Source organism: Heptranchias perlo, chromosome 7, assembly GCF_035084215.1.
Source record: "Heptranchias perlo isolate sHepPer1 chromosome 7, sHepPer1.hap1, whole genome shotgun sequence".
Taxonomy (NCBI): domain Eukaryota; kingdom Metazoa; phylum Chordata; class Chondrichthyes; order Hexanchiformes; family Hexanchidae; genus Heptranchias; species Heptranchias perlo.
Window position 1 is genome coordinate 69,439,415 of NC_090331.1, and position 23,839 is coordinate 69,463,253.

Consider the following 23,839-nt stretch of genomic DNA (forward strand, 5'->3'; position numbering starts at 1 on the left):
TCATCCAACTAACATAGGTCTAAAACAAAAAATATTAAAAAACAAAGTACATCTTGTCTACCATGGATGGGGGTGTTTGGGCAATCCCTACCAGTTTTACGACCTGGGTTCTCATTGAAACATATCAGATTCTGAGGGGGCTTGACAGAGTAGATGCTGTGAGGTTGATTCCCCTGGTTGGAGAGTCTTGAACTAGAGCGCATAGTCGCAGGATAAGGGACTGGCCATTTAAGACTGAGATGGGGAAGCATTTCTTCACTCAGAGGGTTGTGAATCTTTAGAATTCTCTATCCCATAGGGCAGTAGATGCTGAGTTGTTGAGTACATTCAAGACTGAGATAGATACATTTTTGGACTCTAGGGGAATCGAGGGATATGGGGATTGGGCAGGAAAGTGGAGTTGAGGTTGAAGATCAGCCATGATCTGATTGAATGGGGGAGCAGGCTCGTATCGCCTACTTCTGTTCCTATTTCTTTTGTTCTTATGTTCTGTTCTCCTCTTCACCTGCTCCAAAACCCATAACTCCTTCATGTCCTCCCCAGCTCCGCCAAGTGGTGAATTTGACGGGCATGAAACTTATCGCTCTCTCCCTCTATAGATATTAAGCATAGTAGTTTATACAGGACTGTGTATAAGCTACAGCTAACGGTATCAGTATCTACTGCAGTAGTCCAATGTCCTACGAATAATTGGACAGGTTCTTGCTCCCAATATTAATGGGAATCCTAACCTGGGACTGGCAGTTCAGAAATATTTGATCAGCCATATGTGTCCCTGAAGCAAGTGGAAGGAAATAGAAACAGGTGTCAGGTAATTCTAGCTGGCCTGATATGCAAATGAGATAATGGCAGGTGTACAGACACACAAAATAACTTAACAAGGAGCTGCTATACTGGCTTCTTAAACCACAGCTGGGCCACTCCCTGTTGCAATAACCTTTGTGCTACAATTAAACAATATGGAGCGGACATCCTTGTCCCCAGGGGCTGGTAACAATAAGTGGATCTCTCGCACATGGCTTTTCTTGTGCCAATTTCCAAGGTGAACTATTTGAATGAAGAACTGTGTTCTTCCTCTTTCTAAGGAAGGCTCAGTTTGTGTTCCTTCAATTTTAAAAATGGATTACAGAAAGGACACGCTACCTACTTTAAAATTCTGATGTGCCGAGTAATACAGTGGTAGTTTGTGCCCACATTCCCCCACATAGGAGCACAGGAACAGGAGTAGGCCATTCAGCAGAGCTCCTGATTCTTACTGTGCTATCAGATATAGGCAGGTCCTGAAAAGGAGGGAAAGAAATTCTCCTAATGGAAGTAATGAGTAAATGTTTTCCAGTGTGGCCAGGAAGATCCAAGGTTCAAACCCCGTCTGTGGTGAGTCAGCTGATCGCAGCCAGGCTGGCATTCCGATTGATACAACTGATCTTAAGACTCCTGGAAAAGGGAGGGGCAAATATATCAGCCGGAGTTCCCACGCCTATCATTATCTAGTGCTTCCTGCTGGAAAGTGCATCCGTGGACAGGGCTGGGCTCAGCTGTAAAACCTCCAATTGCTGAATAGCCTGCCGCACTCACTGTCTGGGCTGACACATGCAGAACTGTCATTTGCTTGAGAGACTAGGGAGTTTCCAACACCTGCGGAACTGTAACTAAGCGTGAGCCAATGCCTTCAAGAAAGGAATAGGGGAAATATGTCCAAAAAAAGAATCAATGAATAAGCCAGTCACCTGGACCACTCTCATACAATTCCTAGGGGCTACATCAACAGTGACATTGGCAGAGGCTTGGAAATCAGTTACCTGCCTACCACCTGAGAGGAACTTATTCCTCTATCAATGCCTGCTATGATGTGCCTAATTGATTGTCATACATTCATAAGAATTTCTTCTCACTCATCGAAAACAGGTCAGCTTTTCTTGGAATACGATTATGACTCAAAATATTCATCTCAGTGTATAAAGGTTTGTCTGAATAGTCAGACACATGGTTATTTTAAACATGAATGCTTATTAGCATTAATCACACACCCATGCCTCTTTCACATAGTAATGATCTTGCGCTTCTTCCAGAACTCTCCAGACCCTTCCAGTATTGCCTGTTCTGCCAAGCTTTTGCAGCGATCAGGCGTGAAACCAATTAATGCAGTGCCAACTGTTGTAACTCCATGGCTGTCAGCCAGTTTTTTAATCTGCCTCTCTATGGATTTTGGAGAAAAGTACCGGTATTCTTCCCCTTGAATGTGATAAGAAACATATTTCTTGCTGTCATCTGTACGTGACGATGAAGGCTCGTCTTTAAAGCTCTCCACGTTACAGGCTATCTCCACAGTACCCTCATGGGGAAAGGCCATTGACTGAATGCCTCGAAGACCGCCAACGTTTGCTCCTCTGATAGCATTGGCAATCTGCTGTCCAATGTTCAGATCCTGGGTGTCTATAGTCACATTACAGTTCATGACATATGGACTGGCACCAATTCCTAAAAGACGAAATTTTAAATAGGAGGCACTTTTGAGAAACTGTGATCAGTTTGATTTAAACAGGTATCTCTATCTTTCCACAGGGCACTTGGTATGGCAAGCTTATAGGCCTCCTAAAGTCAAAGCATCTACCCTTAAGCAACGGAGGTGGTGTACAGGGTGGTATCACAGATACCCTATGTACAAATGTAAATTAAGTAGTCAAATCTCTGTTTCTGCATTAACTAAAAGTCGAAATGAATGCAAAATCTAATTTCCAACAAAGGAGGAAGGCAAACTTCGTGGGATGAGATGGGTGAGGGATGCTGATTCCTTCATTTGCTCTTTTATTCCCCTGAGATGGTGTGTTCCAGCACCATGATCAGGGCTGTTGTTTTACTGTAACTGAATAAGTCAAATTTGTTTTTATTACACTGGATGCAGGGTATTTTTTTTTTAGGGCTTTTAGACCGACTGGAAACTGTCTTCCATGTGGCAAGGTAGACGGAGCATCAACATTCCAATAATTAGATGCTGTCAGAAGCTGGATATGAAACTACAAACCCATCTCATATAATTTGTGCCTTTGAACCCACAAGCCTCCAAAGCAAGTGTTGGAAGTGCTACAATGGAAGGACCTTTCAACTCATTGAAATTAGGGAAAACTGCACGCTCTCTACAAACTGCCCCACGGCATTTCCCAAAAGGTTGAATGTGGTGTGTGATTTTATTCATCAAAATATACAATGGAGAGCAATTTAATTGAAAATAAATTGCATTTTTTGTGTCAGATGTCAATTATACAGATTATAACACTGTTTCGTCTATGGAATATTGGGCTCTTATTCAGAGGTCACAATCTCAAATCCAGCATTGCCAGACATTCAATTTTTTTTTATTCGTTCATGGGATGTGGGCGTCGCTGGCAAGGCCAGCATTTATTGCCCATCCCTAATTGCCCTTGAGAAGATGGTGGTGAGCCGCCTTCTTGAACCGTTGCAGTCCGTGAGGTGAAGGTTCTCCCACAATGCTGTTAGGTAGGGAGTTACAGGATTTTGACCCAGCAACGATGAAGGAACAGCGATATATTTCCAAGTCGGGATGGTGTGTGACATGGAGGGGAACGTGCAGGTGGTGATGTTCCCATGTGCCTGCTGCCCTTGTCCTTCTAGGTGGTAGAGGTCGTGGGTTTGGGAGGTGCTGTCGAAGAAGCCTTGGTGAGTTGCTGCAGTGCATCCTGTGGATGGTACACACTGCAGCCACGGTGCGCCGGTGGTGAAGGGAGTGAATGTTTAGGGTGGTGGATGGGGTGCCAATCAAGCAGGCTGCTTTGTCCTGGATGGTGTCGAGCTTCTTGAGTGTTGTTGGAGCTGCACTCATCCAGGCAAGTGGAGAGTATTCCATCACACTCCTGACTGGTGCCTTGTAGATGGTGGAAAGGCTTTGGGGAGTCAGGAGGTGAGTCACTCGCCGCAGAATACCCAGCCTCTGACCTGCTCTTGTAGCCATAGTATTTATGTGGCTGGTCCAGTTAAGTCTCTTGTTGGAGATGGTCATTGCCTGGCATTTGTCTGGCGTGAATGTTACTTGCCACTTATCAGTCCAATCCTGGATGTTGTCCAGGTCTTGCTGCATGCGGGCACGGACTGCTTCTTTATCTGAGGGGTTGCGAATGGAACTGAACACTGTGCAATCATCAGCGAACATCCCAGTTCTGACCTTATGATGGAGGGAAGGTCATTGATGAAGCAGCTGAAGATGGTTGGGCCTAGGACACTGCACTGAGGAACTCCTGCAGCAATGTCCTGGGGCTGAGATGATTGGCCTTCAACAACCACTACCATCTTCTTTTGTGCTAGGTATGACTCCAGCCACTGGAGAGATTTCCCCCTGAAACCCATTGAGTTCAATTTTACTAGGGCTCCTTGGTGCCACACTCGGTCAAATGCTGCCTTGATGTCAAGGGCAGTCACTCTCACCTCACCTCTGGAATTCAGCTCTTTTGTCCATGTTTGGACCAAGGCTGTAATGAGGTATGGAGCCGAGTGGTCCTGGCAGAACCCAAACTGAGCATCGGTGAGCAGGTTATTGGTGAGTAAGTGCCGCTTGATAGCACTGTCGACGACACCTTCCATCACTTTGCTGATGATTGAGAGTAGACTGATGGGGCGGTAATTGGCTGGATTGGATTTGTCCTGCTTTTTGTGGACAAGACATTCCTGGGCAATTTTCTACATTGTCGGGTGGATGCCAGTGTTGTAGCTGTACTGGAACAGCTTGGCTAGAGGCGCGGCTAGTTCTGGAGCACAAGTCTTCAGCACTACAGCCGGAATGTTGTCGGGGCCCATAGCCTTTGCTGTATCCGGTACAGTCAGCCGTCTCTTGATATCACGTGGAGTGAATCGAATTGGCTGAAGACTGGCTTCTGTGATGGTGGGGATATCGAGAGGAGGCCGAGATGGTTCATCCACTCGACACTTCTGGCTGAAGATGGTTGCAAACGCTTCAGCCTTGTCTTTTGCACTCACGTATTGGACCCAGCCATCATTGAGGATGGGGATGTTTACAGAGCCTCCTCCTCCCGTTAGTTGTTTAATTGTCCACCACCATTCACGACTGGATGTGGCAGGACTGTCTTTTGACTATCTTTCCATGGACGAGCTGGTTTTTGGCTGGGCTGCCAGATGAAATACGTAATATTTAACGCTACTGATTTATTGGTTTACATGGGAACATAGAATAATCGCAGAATATGACCCCCAGAGCACGGGGGGAAATCCCTTAATCCCATGTGATATAAAGGGAATTCTGATTTATTTAATATGTATAAACCCATGGGCCCAGTTATAAATAGATAGCATTTTAAGATTAATAGGTAAAAATGGAACAGTGAAAGGTGCCTGAGATGGCCTGTACCAGGTGAGCAGGCAAAGTGATGGTGCAATTGAGAAGACTTAAAGTGAATATTTGGAAACAGTCGTGATAAAGTAATTGAATTCAATTAAGATAAACAGATAGAGATGATGTAGTTTGGGTGACCTAAGGTGTGTAGGTACAGAAATCACATTACTAGTAAGCTAAGGTGAATTGATAGAGATGAACACAGTGATGGTGCATTTGAGAGCCTAGATTTTCTGACTGAGTGACCATCAAAATTACATTCATTTTAAATGGATTACTGTCAGTGTTACAACTGAACGGTTTAGGCCATGGTGTTCTAAAATGAATGGGTAGAGATCAATACAGTGTTGGTGCACTTCGGGTGACAAAATGAGTAGGTAGCCTTGAGGTTACCTGATGTGAGTAGGTAGAGATGAAAGCAGAGTTGGTACAACAGGGGTATACTAAAGTAAATGGTAAAGAGCAACTCAATGACAATGCACTTGAGGTGACTTAAGGTGACTTAAGGTGAGCAGGTAGTGATGGCAAAATAATGGTCCACTTGAGTAGACTTAAAATGACCAAGTGGAGATGACAATGATGGTACACTTGAGCTGGCTTAAAGTGAATAGATAGAGGTGACACAGTGACAATGCACTTCAGGTCAGTTAAAGTGAATAGGTAGAGAAGACAGTGATTATGCAGTTGAGTTGAATTGATAAGATAGACACCAAAATGTTGCACTACAAATGCCCTAAAGAAAATAGGTGGAGAACAACTCATTGACAGTGCACTTGAGGCGACTTAAGGTGAATAGATAATTATAATAGAAGGATACGCTTGAGCTAGCTTAAGGAAAATAGGTAGTGATGGCACGGTGATGATGTACTTGAAGTGAGATAGGGTGAATAGGTAGTGATGACACAATCATGATGCACTTGAAATAAGTTCAGGTAATTAAATATCAATGGCACAGTAAATGAGTTATGGTCATTGGGTAGAGATGGCAGTAATTATGCACTCCAGGTAAGTTATGGGAGGTCACACTGGGCTAGCAAGAGGTACACAACCATAAATGATCAATGTTTGTAGAAAAAAAGAGAAAAGAAGCAATTCAGCATTCAAGTGGGTAACTTGTGGTCGACAGTACAATTTTAGATTCTAGTACAGAATACCAACCTGTTAAACCACATCTAGGTGAAATTGCAGCTCCTACATCTGGCTTTATTTCATTCACATTCAAGTTGCTCCTCTTATACCAGCTCACCTCTTTTCTGCGCTGGACCAGATTTCGTTTGAGAGGTTGATCGGCATATCCAAAATAAAAGATACTGCAATCCGGCACATCATGAGTTAACTTTTCTGCAATGTCTACAAAAAGGAGATAAAGGGGAAGGTGTGTAAGAAATCCTAGGCATGTAGGGACACGGTCTAACTTGTTGGGTGCCTCTTACACTAACTTGCTTAGTTAAAAAAAATAATTCCTGCACTGAGTCAAAGTAAAATAGAATCAATGAATCAGCTGTTGAAGAAAATCTGATTATGTGCAGCTGTGTATTATAGATTACGTTATTAAAATTCTTTGATTTTAACATTCTGAAGTCAGATTTGGTACAAGATAATGAAAACTTTGTCAAGATTCAAGAACTGATTCCATCACAATGCAGGTGTTTGCTCCAGCAAAACGCAAACGAGCCTGTCAGTTTTTCCCCCCTTGAACGTGCCAAGCTTACTTCGCTGATGCGCTGTGTATATTTCTTTTCTGCATTAATTTTCTCCCCTTCTCTCCTAAAGGTGTTAACTCCTTGCTGGGGTACAGTTCCACAAGCAGCAGTCCCCCTCAGGTACCTCACTGAAGTGGCCATTATTCATGTGTAAACCTAGATAGTAAGGTGTTGTCAACCACTCATGGGCCATGGTCCTTCACCTAGGTTTCTCGATTAAAACAAAATGTCTGCCCAAAGACTGATGAAGGGCAAGACCAAAGGACACTGGAATTTGAACTTGGATTTCCCTGTCTGGAGGCCAGCTGCTAAACACCCCCCAGCTTTTTAAAATATATTTTGGCTGGAATCTATTCTCCTAACATGGGTAAAAAGAAAATGAGTAACTTTAATTTTCAAAAAAATTCTCCTCATTTTTTGTGCCTATTGTTAAAGTGAGTATCTCCCCCATCAGTATTTCCGTTAAAATTTAAACTGTTATAAAGACTTCTGATTATGATATTTTTGCACAACCTCACTTAGCTTACAACTATACTGACTAAAATTAATCAGCTCCCTCAGACCGTCAAGCTCAGTAATTTCTCCTGGGCATCTCTGCCATAATGCCTCCAACACATTCCTTGGTGAGTTCAAATTCAGCCAGGCTGTCAGGGTTTAAGCAACCAAGCAGGTGGAGAGAGGGAAAAGCAACGGGCAATGTGGCCTCACTGCCTCCAGGTTGTCAGTTATGCATTCAACACACCTGAGTTACTGGACAACCCCTCTTTTTAAAATATATACATATTCATGACACAATATAATTGGATGGTCACGAAACAATATATTCATATACGTGGGATAGTTAGGACATGTTATCACACACTGCAATCTACACCTGTGTGAAACACTTCCTTACCCAGAAAGGTAAAGGTTACACACAGAAGTGCCTCATGTCAACTACTTCTGGGTACAGAATGCTGTGTTTGGGGCATATAAAATACAGTCTACCTCTAATGTAAGACAGGCATTGATATGTCAGGGGTGGGTCACCTAGTGAAATCCAAAAGGAAAATAACAAAACCCTCAAACTGCAGTATTTGAAAAACTGTTTTTTGAGTGTACAATTTTTCACCCAAATTTTCTCCCTTCTCTTGCTGAAGACAGTGACTTGTGCTAGGGTATGACTGCATGGGCCTGGGCAGCTCTTCCATATGTTAACCAAGAGGAGAGATTCTTCATGTAAGGTAATAGATAAAGTATATTGGCAGGCTATTTGACTGCACTGGGAATCCTGATCCCCTCCGCTCCTGACGATGTCCATTCAAGTGCAATTCCGAACAGGGGCACTTGACAGGAAATCCACACGACTACTTTTCCCATCTTTAGTCCAAGAAAGACTTACTTTATGGTCCATGAAGACCAATCCCCTCTATTCTATACCAACCAGGGAAAAGAAAGAGGACCAGCCAAAGATTGTGTTCTACTATGACTGTCAACTTTTCCATATTCAGCCATCAGAAAGTATACAACAGAATACGGGAACATATAACATTTGAAAAAAAATTAGTATCCTTCAGATCGATCCCAACGTCTATAAAATGTCACACATCATTCTATCTCTCACACCCCTAAAATACTCCCCTCGCCAAATGTCCACCCTACTCTATCTTTAATTTACCAATGCAATCTGTCTCGACTGCCTCTTTCAGCAGTGCATTTGACATATGTATCATCCTCTGTTTGGAATAATTAAATATGAACTGTCTGTTCACCTTTCCTCTTCTGAACTTGAATCTGTGCTCCCTTGTTATAGAGCATGTGACTATATCAAATTTGCTATTAAAGTTCAGTTTGGCTAAACCAGTTAGGATCTTGAACAGTTGGTAAGAACTCCCCGCGTCTTCTCTTCTCAAATATAAACATTCCCAATTCCCATAGCCTCTCCTTGTAACTTAGGTGCCTAATCCCGGGTATCAATTTAGTCAACCTTGCCTGTACTCCCTTCAAAGCTAGGATGTCCTTACTGTGGTAGGTCAATCAGTATTATAGATAATACTGCAGGTGAGTCTGAATAAATGCTCGGTACAAAATCAGTATCACTTCCTGTAACGTATGTTGCAGCCCTCTGGCTGTAGAATTTTAGATCTTGTTTGCTTACTTTTCTGCTAATGCACAGTACATTGATGGTTTCTGTGATCTATTCCCAGATCCTACTCCTGTATCATGTCCTGTAGAATACCACCATCTAGTTTATATTCCCAGTGCTTATTCCATTCCTCAATCTCATTGTTAGAGGAAACTAATTTTTCCATTTCTAGCCCAAGAAAGACTTATTTTATGATCCATGAAGACCAATCACCTTCATATACTTTATATGAACTAGTTAACCCCAAGCTATCCAAATCCCCTTGGGCAACCAAGACAAATCTAGTAGAACCTCTCCCACCCCCCAAACTGATGTGAGAGCTCTCAACATGCAGGCCTTCCCACCTTGTGAGAAAGCTCTTTGTGCTGAACTAAGAGAAAAGCAGGGAATAATTCCACACTAAAACAGGGCTATACTAAATATAATTTCCCATCATTGGTAGCCTCCGAGATCCCCCTCCTGGAAACCCAATATGCCTTCACACTGAATATTAGTCTTCCAAATTCCCAACCTGGCTACCCATAGGCCTATGGATTAAATATCACTGCTGCTTCCTGTTTCTGGAGTAAGAGTTTTAGGGATACGGTACTGGGAAGTGAGAGACTATTCCAGCCTCCCTCATTTTCTGAAACTGCTCAATTATCTTTATTATCTTAAATTAACTGGTCAACACTGAGTTTGGGGCTGCAGGGAACAATTTTAGAAAATTGGGAAGAATGATGACCTTGAGATTTGTTTGCGTGGAGGGAAAACTAAGCACATAACCATGTGCTACTCTAGGAAAAAAATGAGTCACCCTGAACTACAGAAACCTCAAGATCATTGGAATTTAAATAGTAGGTACTCTGCATTAGTACACACTTGTTTCATTCAACTGATTTGAAGTGGAGTAGAAGGGGCTTGGTGTCATTGGGGGAAGGAGATGAGAGTGGTCTGAAAAGGACCCGTATAACATCCTGAATGATGGAATGAGGGGTCGTTAGATGAGGAAAAATGTCTTCACTCAGAGGTTTGTGAATCTTTGGAATTCTCTACCCCAGAGGGCTGTGGATGCTCAGTCGTTCAGTATATTCAAGACTGAGATCGATGGATATTTGGACACTAAGGGAATCAAGGGATATGGGGATAGGGCAGGAAAGTGGAGTTGAGGTAGATCAGCCATGATCTTATTGAATGGCAGAGCAGGCTGAAGGAGCCGTATGGCCTACTCCTGCTCCTATTTCTTAAGTTCTTATGTTGTTATGAGTGAGGTGGGCCAATCAGCTTTTTCTCATTTCTACCATGCATTCTTAGTCTGGCAGGCAACTCACAAAACCATATTGCATCAGGGTTGCCTGCTTCAAGGTGATTGTTTTTAAAAAAATTGATTAATTTATCTAAGAAACAAAAAAGAAAGACTTGCATTTATATAGCGCCTTTCATGACCTCAGGACGTCCCAAAGTGCTTTACAACCAATGACGTACTTTTGAAGTGTAGTCACTGTTGTAATGTAGAAAACGTAGCAGCCAATTTGAGCACAGCAAGATCCCACAAACAGCAACGAGATAATGACCAGATAATCTGTTTTTAGGTGTTGGTTGAGAGATAAATATTGGCCAAGATACTGGAGAGAACTCCACTGCTCTTCTTCAAAATAGTGCCACGGGATCTTTTACAACCACCCAAGAGGGCAGACAGGGCCTCGGTTTAATGTATCATCTGAAAGACGGCACCTCCAACAGTGCAGCACTCCCTCAGTACTGCACTGAAGTGTCAGCCGAGATTATGCGCTCAAGTCTCTGGAGTGGGACTTGAACCCACAAGCTCCTGACTCAGAGAGGCAAGAGTGTTACCACTGAGTCAAAGCTGAGGCTAAGAGACCAACTGAGGTTTCGTTCAGGTGCGCCTGAATAAAAACGAGTATTGCAGTTAACCTACCACGAGCCACTTTGCCACACTCCTCCAGGCTAACAGACTCTGAGAGAGGGTAAATGGGGACAAGATCCACGGCCCCAAGACAAGGATGAATTCCATCATGGTGTTTCATGTCAATCAAATCATATGCTTCAGTACACGCTGTCACGACAGAACTACCTGAAAAAGAAAAATAGTCTTGACCTGCTGCTGTATAACACTCCAAACAAAAGTATAATAACTGACTTCAACGTATTAAATATTAACACATAACCTACTCAGCACAGAAATATTGAAATATGTATTGTCGTTTTGTTTTGAAAGTAGTTTTCCTTTAAGGCTTGCAATAACTGAAAGATTTTCACAGCTGCAGTCCCATTATTTGCTGTATCGACTGGTAGTCAGCAAAAAAGTTCAGGTGTAACATACTCTGATGTTGTAAGTAAAGTCCATTAGTGCTCACACATTGGTAGGCCTAGGCTGGGGAAAGGATTAAACAGAAGATCCTGCTCAAAACTAAGAAGTCTAATTTGTTCTGTCTGGGATGAGATTTAATGAAAAACAGGAGAATGCCTTTTTTTCTCCATAATTAACAAACTGCTAATAAAATTGCGGGAATGGGTGGCTGCTACAAAATCTATCCTGCTGTACTTTGTTCTGTTTCTTTTCTTTATTTCTTTGAAGTTGTGCTCTCCCTGTCACCTTAGATACCTTTCCACCTCACGACACACATCTTTCCCTCAGCAAGTTGGTGACCAAGCAACCTGTTGCTTATAGTACTCGCTCACCAGTATTAAGTTCTCAACCAGAGAGTTAAGCTAGTGAGTGGGGTGTTTGAAATTTTTTACAATTTGATCCGGATGCTGTAAACTTGGTTTTGAAACAGAAGTCATTTTCTCCCACTAATTTCTATGTTTTATGACATAGATATGTTCTTTATTAATGTTATGAACGTTTTCGATGAATTCTCATTACCAGTGAAGCAAACAGCAGATTTCCAGCCACAATCCCACATCCTGCTCCATGCCATCTCACCCCCTATCCACTTTTGGACTTAGCAAGAGGTTGTAACCCTAATAGTAAGAGGTGTCTGAGATTGGTTCAGGTTGACTTGTCTATGAATTTTCTATTCCTCCCTCCCTCTACGGAAGCACCTTACCTCCCCTCAGCATCTCTCTGAGATGACCCCGTAAGGATAGGGAGTTTACTATGTGGGAATACTAATGAGCTCCAGAATCAGCTTACCAGAGCCTGGCTTCTGCAAGGCAGCTGGTGCTGCTAGATTCTCCTCCTCTCCTTCCTCTAACATGACTAAGTATCCCACAACCGAGTAAGTTTCCACTTAGTGGCCTATCAGGGAAATAGCAAACCCAATACCCATTGCGGAACAGAGTGTGAGTGTCAATCAAGCCTGAAATCTGAACTTGGGCCCTTGGAATGGAGTTGAACATTTGTCTGTTGAGCAAGAAATGATTTCATTGCTTCAGCTTCTGGATTTAATAAAAATTGTAAATTTAAGAGTAAAAAGTATTGATGGTGAAATCTTACCTAATGTCTCAATGGGAGCTGCAAGAGTTATGACTGATCTGTTATAGTCATAATCTGAAAATATGTTTAGCACAGTTGTTTGTGTTTTCCTCTGTCCTGCAATCAAGGCACAAAAACGTCTCACAAACATTTCAGATAGTTATTCTTACTTATAATTGTAATAATAAAAACAAATATAAAAATATACCTTGCTTATCACAGAGTGCAGCTTTAGCGACCCCTTCTACAATGTCTCGCTTTCTAGCTTCAGAAATATTCAGCAAACAAGCGGCCAAACGAAGACCCAGTTTTGGGGATGCCATGTTTAATCCTGAACTGGATGCCATAAACTGCAGATTGTAAAAAAGATTTTGTTTCTTTCTCAATATTTTTTTAATCCTTCGTTAATTAATTTTCCCTTGTGGTGCTCATAATTACCCAATCAAGAGAGAGGCCTTCTACGAGCCCCCTCCAAATGATGCTCTATCACAGAGGTGCACAGAAGTAATTTGAGATGTTTTGCTCTGCAATGTCCACTTCTAACTGTGGGAAATTGCCTCGCCTCCGCTCTGCACTCTCCACCCACAGCTCAGCTGACACAGGAAATTTGCTGAGTGGAGAACAGTAGAGATGCACCTACACAGCCTGCTGCCTGGTTTACTTTAAACAGTGTTTAGGATATACGTGACCATGCAGACACTCACAAAGTAGGCAGTATAAGCATAAATATCAATGTAACTATCTTAAAGCCAAGGTGTAGCCTTACTGCTAGAAAACAGACAGTGGTGAACACTAAGGATTAAAAAAAACAGAAAATACTGGAAACACTCAGCAAGTCAGGCAGCATCTGTGGAGAGTTAATGGGCATAATTTGATCTCGGAGCCGGCCCCATGCGTCTGTAGATATTCGTGTGGGGAACACGGAAGCGAATTGAATGCGTCGCAATCTGCGATCGCAACTCAACTGAAGGTGAGTATTTGTGCTTCCGGGTTTCCCACTCACCAGGCAGCCAGATTGACAGGCTGGCTGCCTGTCGGGAGTGAAAGGAGCTGCAAATCAGAGAGCGAGGCGGGAGGGAGAGATCATTGGCACTGGAAAAAATCGGAGGGTGGACGACATTGGTGGAGTCCAGCCAGCATTGAGGATCGTGGTGGGGTGTGGTGTCAGCCAGCATTGGGTCAGGGGGTGAGGGTGATCTAGCATTGGGAGGGGGAGGATCCACCATCGGGGGGGGGGGGGAGGGGAGATGCACCATCGGGGGAGTCCACCATCGGGGGGGGGGGGGGGGGGTTGATTGCGGGGTTCCTGTCGGCCAAGTGAGCTCGTTGAGCCTGGATGAAGCACTCCTGCTCATCCTGGCCCACAAGCAGTGCAATAAAGGCACTCACCTCATGGATCCAGCCCTTCCCGTCTGGTTTCACCTCACGTGAATCAGAACCGGTGGGAAACCTGAACAGATAATTTAATTTTTGTAATGCACAAAATATTAAGTACCTCAACTCTTTCAATGAGGTACACTGCCCCTTTAGGTATCGGCCTGTCGGCTTTAAGTGGGAGTGGGGCTTCCTAAGTGTCTGTTGCGCACACGCATACAAAGCTGCCTGGGTTAAACCCAGAAGTGGGCACATTGGAGCTGGGATGCAGTCCCGCTCCAAAATGTTATTATTTCAACCTCTCATTCACCCCCAACCTACCCGTTCTTGAGGGTTAAAATTACCCCCAACGTTTCAGGTCAATGACCTTTCATCAGAACAGAAGAATATAGAGTCATTGCTGCTTTTAGCAGTTGAACCTGCCAATATTGCAACTACCTTTACTACAAGCAGCAAAGATCTTACACCCTCATTGCTTAAGAAAACAGAAAATATGAAGACTTTGCATTTTAATTTTTTTGTGGTTACATAATACTGTAAAAGACTACTGTAGTTTTACAGAAATAACATTTAATGACTGTGCACTACTCTGTTTACAAACACACAAGATGTAACAAAGACTCTAAGATTATAAACGTCATGGCTATAAATTAAATGATTAGATTTCACCCCTGACATCTAGGGTTGTTACTTTTTATGAGTACACAAAGATTAACAGGGGGTTAAGTATGACCTTTGGAAAAGGAATACTGGTATTTTTAATAGCCCAGAAGGCCATTAAAAAGGCTCTTCATTATCTGCTTTCTTGCTTTCGTGTAAGTTAATAAACTGTTGAATGTAATAATAATGCAATGTAAGAGCATACTGTCATGTCCATCTGCAGCTAAGATTTGAAATACATCCTGAACTCAAGCAAGAGTTTTATGAGTGTGACAGTCCAGTCAAACACCCCATGCCGTTGCCCAGGGTAGTGCACGGCCTGGAGTGTGGAGGCTGGACACTGACTGATACAGTGGCAGAGCTTGTAGTAAAGAGAGAGGAAGAACTGCTGGTTTTTCATGTTTATCTCAGTGCCACCTGGAGGTCAGGGCTCAACACTTGTGTGCTGCTGTTGTGTTCTCATGTCAGGTGGAAATACTCAGCCAGTGGTGATGTCAGTCCAAATTTTAAAGGCTGTGGCTTATAGATGTCCTGTGACAACTGTCAAAGATACTTGCTGTTTTTGTTTTTCTTATTTGATTGGCCATTGCTGGACCAATAAGAAAGCAAACAGGAACCCTCCATTCATATAGACACTTCTAAAAATTAAATATATTAGATTTAAATGTGTTTTTTCCAACATCCTCTATTTAATTTCCTTTTACTAAGTCCTCAACTCTGGTTTAGGAAATATAACAGACTGTAAATATTAGAAATCTCAAATAAAAACAGAAAGTGTTGGAAATATAGAGCAGGTCTAGCAGCACCTGTAAAGAGAAAATACTGGTTCCTGTGTAGACTATTGATCAGAACTGAAAACTGAAAGATAACCAAACCTCAGCCTTAAACAGCTTGCTTCGGGTTCACAGTTCTGAGCAAAGGTCTACACCCCAAACCTCAGCCTGTCTTTTCACAGATGCTGACCCACCTCTGTGTACTTCCAACATTTCCTGTTTGCATCTCCGATTCAGGAAAAGGGGAATTGCAGGGGTGACACCTCTCTGCACTAAAGAAAACTGCAGGCTCCATTTACTGAGTGTTGCCAACTGCGACCTTCCCGCCCCGTCACTCACCCTGGGAAAGCGCTGGTGACGTCACAAAGTCACGGTCGCTATTGGAAACTGTTCAGAACGTGGCCGCGCCCCGCGTCTCCCAGACAACCGCAATCCCAGCTGTCAATCAAACTGAGTTGCAATTAACATTCTGCGACTCGACCTCTGCAAGTTCGACAAGTTCTCTTCGTTGATTTACAGAGAATTTAGCTCCAACGTCTGGTGCATAAGTGTTCGTGCTGCGTTTAAAATGCCTAATATTTTATTTGAAACGGGTGATTTATTTTGTTGTAAGCACCACAGAAATGTTTCAAACGCGCTCAGGGAGAATTTGCTACTTTACTAACTATATTTCTGTGCACTTCATAAACTCACCTGTAAGTCCAGAAGGACCCGATCAGTTACTGAAACTTACTCAAGTTTGAGTGATCGCTGGACCTTTGAACATATGGACTGTACTCTGGATATGGCAAGCAGCAGAGTCCAAAATATATGAAATAGTGCCCCCATCTGGCATTGTTAAAGCATTGCCTCTCGAAATTCTGGGCCCAGGCATGAAATGGATGGAATACTTCAGAATAAAATATAACAGTGAAGCTGGGACGTTCCTGATCTTAATGACTCAATGTCACGTTAAGTAGTGCATTCACATAGCCATAATTTACCTGGTAAATTCATAATTGTATTTAGTAACTTTTTGTCATTTATAGTGCATTATAAATGTTCCTATAATCTGCTTGGGAAATGGTACAGGTATTTCTTTAGTATGGCCCTTGTTCTGAGCAGCAAAACCACCGTGGCTTCAGTAATGGAGCTTTCTTAATTACTGAAGACTGCATATGGTGCAACTTTCTTTACTGACTCAGGTAACAAGAGTTCATGCTTGTTGTACATTTAACATGTACATTCACAGATTTAGTAATGTTATTGAATACTGGGCGATCTCTGGAATTGCACGGGGTGGGCGGGGGGGAGTCAAGATCAAGTGTCGTCAAGGTAAAGTGGGGTTAGATTGGATGAGGACATACTGATTCAATCCCCATTTTAAAATCATACCTTTTGTCCTTCATTTTATATTTCTATTATAAATTCCAATGCCTTCATTTATAAAGGAACTGCCTATGTAAAATTGAAAATGCTGGAAACACTCAGCAGGTCAGGTATCATCTGTAGAGACAGAAACAGAGTTAACGTTTCAGGTGGATGTTTCACCTGAACAGTATTTCAGATTTCCAGCATGCAGTATTTTGCTTTTGCTTTTGCCTATGTGAAATTGTCGTGTTGTTGTTACCATCTGTTGTTAATGAAGGTACTGCAACCCCACCACTGGCAGGAGGGTGTAATTACATCATGATAAGTTTGCATAGCCAGTTTCCATTATAAATGAGGACATAGAAATTTATAATGAAAAAAGTTGACGAAGTGTATACAGACATAAGATTTTTAATATGTTATAGATATTGTGACATGTTACTAGGATCAATAACCTGTCACCAGGCATAGCAGAGTTTTTCCTTCTCAACCAAGTTGTTGAGAGTTTGAGTACCATGTTTGCCTGCTACTCAAGTCTGCCTGATGCTGTTGGCTGATTATGCTTCATTGGCTGTTGAAGGGTATTCTACAACCCCCCCCCCTTAAAGGAGAAAATAAGGGATACAAGGAAAAGAAGGGAGGACATAGAATAAGAACAAGCGAAACAAGTTTGTTTGGCAATGATGGATCCTGTGTATTGTACTTTGGAAATAATTACCAGTGTTGCCAATTGTCATGTACTGACATTCATTTTTAAATTAGTATATATTAGTAATATCCATGGTTAGCTCAGTAACTAACATGGCAGTGTGCTAGTATCTTTACTGGGAAACCCAAATTCAAATCCCTGTCTTGACTGACAATTGCATTGGACTTACCCTGGAAAGAGTTTCTTACCCTTGGCCAGGTTGAGTGGGAGAGAAAACTGCTCAGGGTAGGGTCACCTCGTATGTTACCCAATCAAACCTCTTCATGGATCTGTCAATGAACAGCATGAATACAGTCTGACCAATGAAGATTGTACAGACAAAGGGAATTAATGGCTTCGAACACAATTGTTCAAAACTAAAGGTATGTTTATTTTTATTTTCACATTTACTTATGTTGCTTTTAGGATAATTCTTTGTCATACATTTGGTTCCAATAATCAGTTGTAAAATGAACTTATCCATTAGTGAAGCAATCTTCAGGCTAAGGATTAAAGTCACATCCTTAACCGAGGAGGTCTGTACTTAATTCTACAGTATAGTATTGGGATATATATTATTACCATATACCTTAATATTAGAGAAAAAGATGCTATATTTAACTCCAGATGTGAAATTCATAGTTTGAGTAATTTCAATCTGTAGCAGCATTTGCTACAGAAACTTATAATATTCTGGGTTACTACAAGTAAATCCCGAATCTAAATTGCTAACGTTAGCTTTTTTAAACAAACATTCTGTCAATTTTTGCATCTCTTTTTAAAATTATAATGTTTTAACATTTAAGTCCTAAGTGCATCTCTCAGTGTTGTCAAATTTATGTTGCTCCTCCTGCTTTTCACCAATGATGTGATGAATCTGACCCTGACTCCCTGCATTACCTGTTTAGCTTATTGCATCATTCAGTGGATCTGCTCATACTAAAACTATCGTTATAATATATGTTTAAGGTATAGCTTCGGGATTTTGAACTTTTCAACACTGGGTTTGATAAGAGGTCTAAAATATGTCTTTCATTGGAAGTATTTTTTCTCTTTGCCTTGCTATCTCTTATACAGCACCTCCAAAACCCGCGACCACTACCACCTAGAAGGACAAGGGCAGCAGGCACATGGGAACAACACCATCTGCAAGTCACACACCAACCCGACTTGGAAATATATCACCATTCCTTCATCGTCATTGGGTCAAAATCCTGGAACTCCCTACCTAACAGCACTGTGGGCGAACCTTCACCACACGGATGGCAGCAGTTCAAGAAGGCGGCTCACCACCACCTTCTCAAGGGCAATTAGGGATGGGCAATAAATGCTGGCCTCGCCAGCAACGTCCACATCCCATGAACGAATAAAAAAAATTAGAAGGTTAAGGGCAGATTTAACAGAGGTGTTCAAAATTATAAAGGTTTTGATAGAGTAGATAGGGAGAAACTATTTCCACTGGTGGGAGTGTTGATAACCAGAGAATACCAATTTAAGAACCTGGGCAAGATGAGGAGAAATTTATTTAAGCAGCGAGTTGTTATGATCTGGAATGCACTGCCAGAAAGGGTGGAAGCAGATTCAATAGTAACTTTCAAAAGGGCATTGGATATATACTTGAAAAGGAAAAAATTGCAGGGCTATGGGAAAAAAGCGAGGGCGTGGGACTAATTGGATAGCTCTTTCAAAGAGCCAGTATAGGTATGAAGGGCTGAATGGCCTCCTTCTGCGCTGTAAGATTCTATGATTCTATCTCCCTCCTACATTTCAAAAACTTACTCAAAACCCACCAGGCTCAATCCTTAAACCTCCCTGTTTTCTCTTCATCCTTCCTGTTCAGTAGCTACTATTCTTTTTCCTTAATTTAAAGTGCTTTGAGACATGGAGGGAAATTTTAGCCCACCGCACCCGGCAGGAATGGGGTGGGGGGGGCTTTAAAATAAAGCATTTGACCTTACCACCCCATTTTCCCTGGAATCCTGCTGGCCACCATTTTAACTGCTCACTGCAGTTCAGTGGCTGAGATGCTTGCTGGAAGCAGGTGGAAGCCTGATAAATTTATGCAAATTTATGCCAATACATCAATGGGACCCCAATTGTATTTTAATTTGGACCTGGATGGATTTCCTGTCAGGTGAATGCAGGTCAGAAGCTGTTGAGGGATGAAGAGGCCCTCCAGGGAAGTAGAAATCTTTCCACTGTGGTGTAGGAGTGCTCCTCTAGGCCCCACAAGGAAAATCACAGCCTCCCCTGTCCAGGACTCTCCCCCTTCCTGCCCATGAGACCCTTTCAAGACCCCCTACCCATGACTTACCTTCTTGCCAGGGAGCCTTCCTCCGATGCTGGCCGAACTTCCACTCCTGCCAGCTTGCCTGATGCCATTTTCTGTCCATTTCAGGCAGGCAGGCAGCTGATCAGGTGAGGCCCAGAAGCTAAAATATCCTAGGTCTGAAATCAGGGCCTGCGAGTGCATTTTACACTCGCCCCGCCATCCCCTCCCCCCACGCCGAAACTCAATGGGAGTTAAAATCAACCCCATGTTTTTTTTTTAGAGGATAGGTAGGTACAACTAAAATATATGTTATAAGGAACTGGGATGGTGCACTGGGTTAGACATAGACCTTTCACCACTGGGACCTGTGTTCAAGTCTGCTCTGTCTGCTGGCCTATGTAAATTGAGTTTGGACAGTCTCAGTCCAGTTCCTAGTGAGTGAGGACGTATAGCATAAAACTGTCCCTAATTTGACACTAACTGCTAATAACACTCGGAGAGACCACAGGATGGGTGGTGTGGGAAAAATATCCCACTGGTTTGGTAAGGGGGTGCTCTTCTGGGATTGGAGCAGATGAATATTGTTGGGACTAAGTACAGAGAGGTTCACTCTGCATTTGACTCTTCTATGCCTGACCTGGGAATGTTTGATGCTGAGACTGGGTGCCTGAAATGGGAAAAGTATCATTCCCCACAGCTGAAATCTCTCACCTTGATAAGTAGGCTAAAAAAGAAAGAAATGCAAACTGTTGTTGTTGTACCCCATTAGTTCTGAGATTTATATTAAAATAAAATATGTTACAAAAGGTATTGCCCTGACACATGATCAGAGATGCAATCCTATCTTTTAGTAAACTTTGTGAACTGTCTTGTAGGAAATATGCCTTCCTAACCTAATGACATACTGTTGAAAAAATAACCAATACTAAATTAAACAAAAACAGAAAATGCTGCAAACATTCAGCAGGTCAGTCAGCATTGTGGAGAGAACAGATAAGTTTATGTTTCAGATGTAGACCCTTCGTCCAAGACTGTTAAAGCAAAAGCCTGATCAAAAACAAAAAGAATAGCAATCAAGGTGAACAGGTAAAAGAGATGAATGGAAATCATACCGGAGAAACAAAAGTTCCTAGAAGAAAAGTGGCAGTGAATTAAACAATATAAACAAATAGCAAAAAACAGTAGATGCTGGAAATTGATTTTGAAAGCACCTGGTGCATGGATGACGGCTGCTATGTAATGGCTGAAATGGTAACTTTCTGACAGAAGCTTGAGGATCTGGCATCACCACTAAACTAGACTCACTAATTGACTAATTGTCTCCACCTTCTCCGCTCCCCAAAAATGTATGCCCAACAGTTTATAAATAGCACTCTCAACTCTGAAGGCAACAGGTTGTAGGTTCAAGCCCCAGTCCAGGTACTTGAGCGTGTAATCTAGACTGACACTTCAGAGGTGCTGTCTTTCAGATGAAGTGTTAAACTGAGGCCCCATCTGCCCTCTCACGTGGACAATTTGAAGACTCAGGAGTGCTTGATGCTGGACTTGACAGGGAAATAAAGATCTCTCCACTTCTAGGAAATACTTCCTAATATTTCCCCTGGCTTGTGGAATTTACCCTGTATCTTAATGCATCTGGGATAGAAGCAAAATACATTTTCACAGAACTGCTCTGGGAAAAACATGTCCCCAAATTTGCTCCACTCCTTCCTACCAGCACAAATAATCCTGAATTTCAATATAGATAAGTGTGAGGTGGTACATTTTGGTAGGAATAATAAAGAGGCCACATATTCCTTGGAAAATAAGAGTCTAAATGGGGTAGAGGAGCAGAGGGATCTAGGGGTACAGATACACAAATCATTAAAAGTAGCGACACAGGCCATAAAAAAAGCAAACAAAGCATTGGGGTTCATTTCTAAAGGGATAGAATTAAAAAGTAGAGAAGTTATGTTAAACTTATATAGAACCTTGTTTAGACCACACTTTGAGTACTGTGCACAGTTCTGATCTCCATATTATAAAAAGGATATAGAAGCATTGGAGAACGTACCAAAAAGATTTACTAGGATAATACCAGAACTGAGAGGTTATACCTATCAGGAAAGATTGAAAAGGCTGGGGCTCTTTTCTGTAGAAAAGAGAAGACTGAGGGGTGGCCTGGTAGAGGTTTTTAAGATTATAAAAGGGTTTGGTAGGCTAGACATAGAGAAGATGTTTCCACTTGTGGGGGGTCCAAAACTAGCGGCCATAAATAGTCACTAATAAATCCAATAAGGAATTCAGGAGAAACTTCTTTACCTAGAGACTGGTTAGAATGTGGAACTTGCTACCACAAGTAGTAGTTGAGGTGACTAGCATAGATGCATTTAAGGGGAAGCTAGATAAGCATATGAGGGAGAAAGGAATAGAAGGATATGTTGATGGTGTTAGATGAAGAAGGGTGGGAGGAGGCTTTTGTGGAGCATGAACACCGGCATAGACCTGTTGGGCCTGTTTCTGTGCTGTACATTCAATGTAATTCTATGTAAGACAAGCAGGGGAATTCTCTAGGTGTCCTAACCATCATTTATCCCTAAACTAGCACCATTAAAAACAGATTACTTGGCCATTTATATCTAGTGTTTGCAAGACCTTTCTGTGTGGAACTTGGCTGCTGCATTTCCCTACATCACAAAAGTGACTACACTTCAAAGGTACTTCATTGAATGTACAGCACTTTGGGATGTCCTGAGGTTGTGAAAGATGCTATATAGATGCAAGTTCTTTCTATTTAAACAATGTATATTTTTCTATGATTTGTATGTCTACTTTCCTATATCTTTATTAGATTGTCTCAGTTTTTTTTAATACTAGTGGGTCAAAGGGTTCGACAGGGAAATAAAGATCATTTCACTTCTAGGAAATACTTCCTAATATTTCCCATGGTTTGTGGAATTTACCCTGAATCTTAATGCATCTGGGATAGAAGCAAGATGCATTTTCACTTGATCCAAAGTCAAAACTACTCTAGGAATATATCCCTAAATTTGCTCAACTCCTTCCTACCAGCACAAATAATCCAGGGAATAACATTGGTAACATTTACAAAAATGTTCCGATAGTATCCCCAGGACCTGATGGTTTCCACCCCAGGTTTTAAAAGGAAGTAGGTGAGCAAATTGCAGATGTTTTAGCCATTATTTTCCAAAGCTCTCTCGATTCAGGAATTGTCCCTTTAGATTGGAAAATTGCAAATGTAACTCCATTATTTAAGAAAGATGAGAGAGAGAAATCAGGAAATTAATGACCTAACATCTGTTGCGGGGAAGTTATTGGAATCTATAATTAAGGACAGAGTGACAAGAGCTCTTAGAGAAATTTGAGCTGATTAGAAAGCCATCGTGGATTTGTAAAGGGTAGGTCATGTCTAACGAACCTAATTGAATTTTTTGAGGAAGCATCTAAGCTGGTAGACAGGGGAATGACTATGGATGTAGTTTATATGGACATCCAGAAGGCATTCAATAAGGTTTCACATGTGAGCTAAAATTAAAGCTCATGATATTGAAGGCAAATTATTGACCTGGTTAGAAGATTGGTTAGATGGTAGAAGACAGATAGTAGGGATAATGGGTATGTACTTGAATTGGAAGGAAGTGACTAATGGTGTCCCACAATGATCTGTGCTGGGGCCTCAATATTCACTATATTTATGAATTGTAAACAATTTTACAACACCAAGTTATAGTCCAGCAATTTTATTTTAAATTCACAAGCTTTCGGAGGCTTCCCCCTTCGTCAGGTGAACGATGTGAACATCGTTCACCTGACGAAGGGGGAAGCCTCCGAAAGCTTGTGAATTTAAAATAAAATTGCTGGACTATAACTTGGTGTTGTAAAATTGTTTACAATTGTCAACCCCAGTCCATCACCGGCATCTCCACATCATATTTATGAATGACTTAGATAACACAATGGAGAGCCATATATCCAAATTTGTCGATGACACAAAGATTGGTGGCATAATAAACAGTGTAGACAGAAGCATAAAGTTGCAAAGAGACATTGATAGATTAAATGAGTGGACAAAACTGTGGCAGATGGATTTCAGTGCAGGTAAGTGTGAGGTCAT

At 41.9% G+C, this 23,839-nt stretch overlaps 1 protein-coding gene across 2 annotated transcripts; it reads right to left on the reverse strand.

Moving 5' to 3' along the window:
* Nucleotides 1–357: 357 nt before the first annotated feature.
* On the reverse strand, nt 358–16,197 carry ftcdnl1 (formiminotransferase cyclodeaminase N-terminal like 1). 2 transcript variants are annotated; one of them, XM_067986823.1, is made up of 6 exons: nt 16,109–16,197; nt 12,817–12,958; nt 12,630–12,725; nt 11,106–11,261; nt 6,518–6,709; nt 358–2,478 (listed from the first exon to the last, which is right to left on the reverse strand). In XM_067986823.1, the coding sequence occupies exons 2-6, from the start codon at nt 12,953–12,955 to the stop codon at nt 2,039–2,041; spliced, it is 1,023 nt and encodes a 340-aa protein (XP_067842924.1). In that variant the 5' UTR covers nt 12,956–12,958; nt 16,109–16,197; the 3' UTR covers nt 358–2,038. The 2 variants fall into 2 exon arrangements, with proteins under 2 accessions (XP_067842924.1, XP_067842925.1); XM_067986824.1 differs by lacking the exon at nt 358–2,478 and adding an exon at nt 3,236–5,135.
* Between the last annotated feature and the right edge of the window lie 7,642 nt (nt 16,198–23,839).

What these genes read in the sequence shown, in the direction of transcription:
- ftcdnl1 (XM_067986823.1), bottom strand. Translation starts at nt 12,955, where the DNA reads ATGGCATCCAGTTCAGGATTAAACATGGCATCCCCAAAACTGGGTCTT. An exon ending in TGCACTCTGTGATAAGCAAG is followed by an intron (nt 12,726 to 12,816) that starts GTATATTTTTAT and finishes CCTTGATTGCAG; the next exon opens with GACAGAGGAAAACACAAACA. An exon ending in GTGTGGCAAAGTGGCTCGTG is followed by an intron (nt 6,710 to 11,105) that starts GTAGGTTAACTG and finishes TCCTTTTTGTAG; the next exon opens with ACATTGCAGAAAAGTTAACT.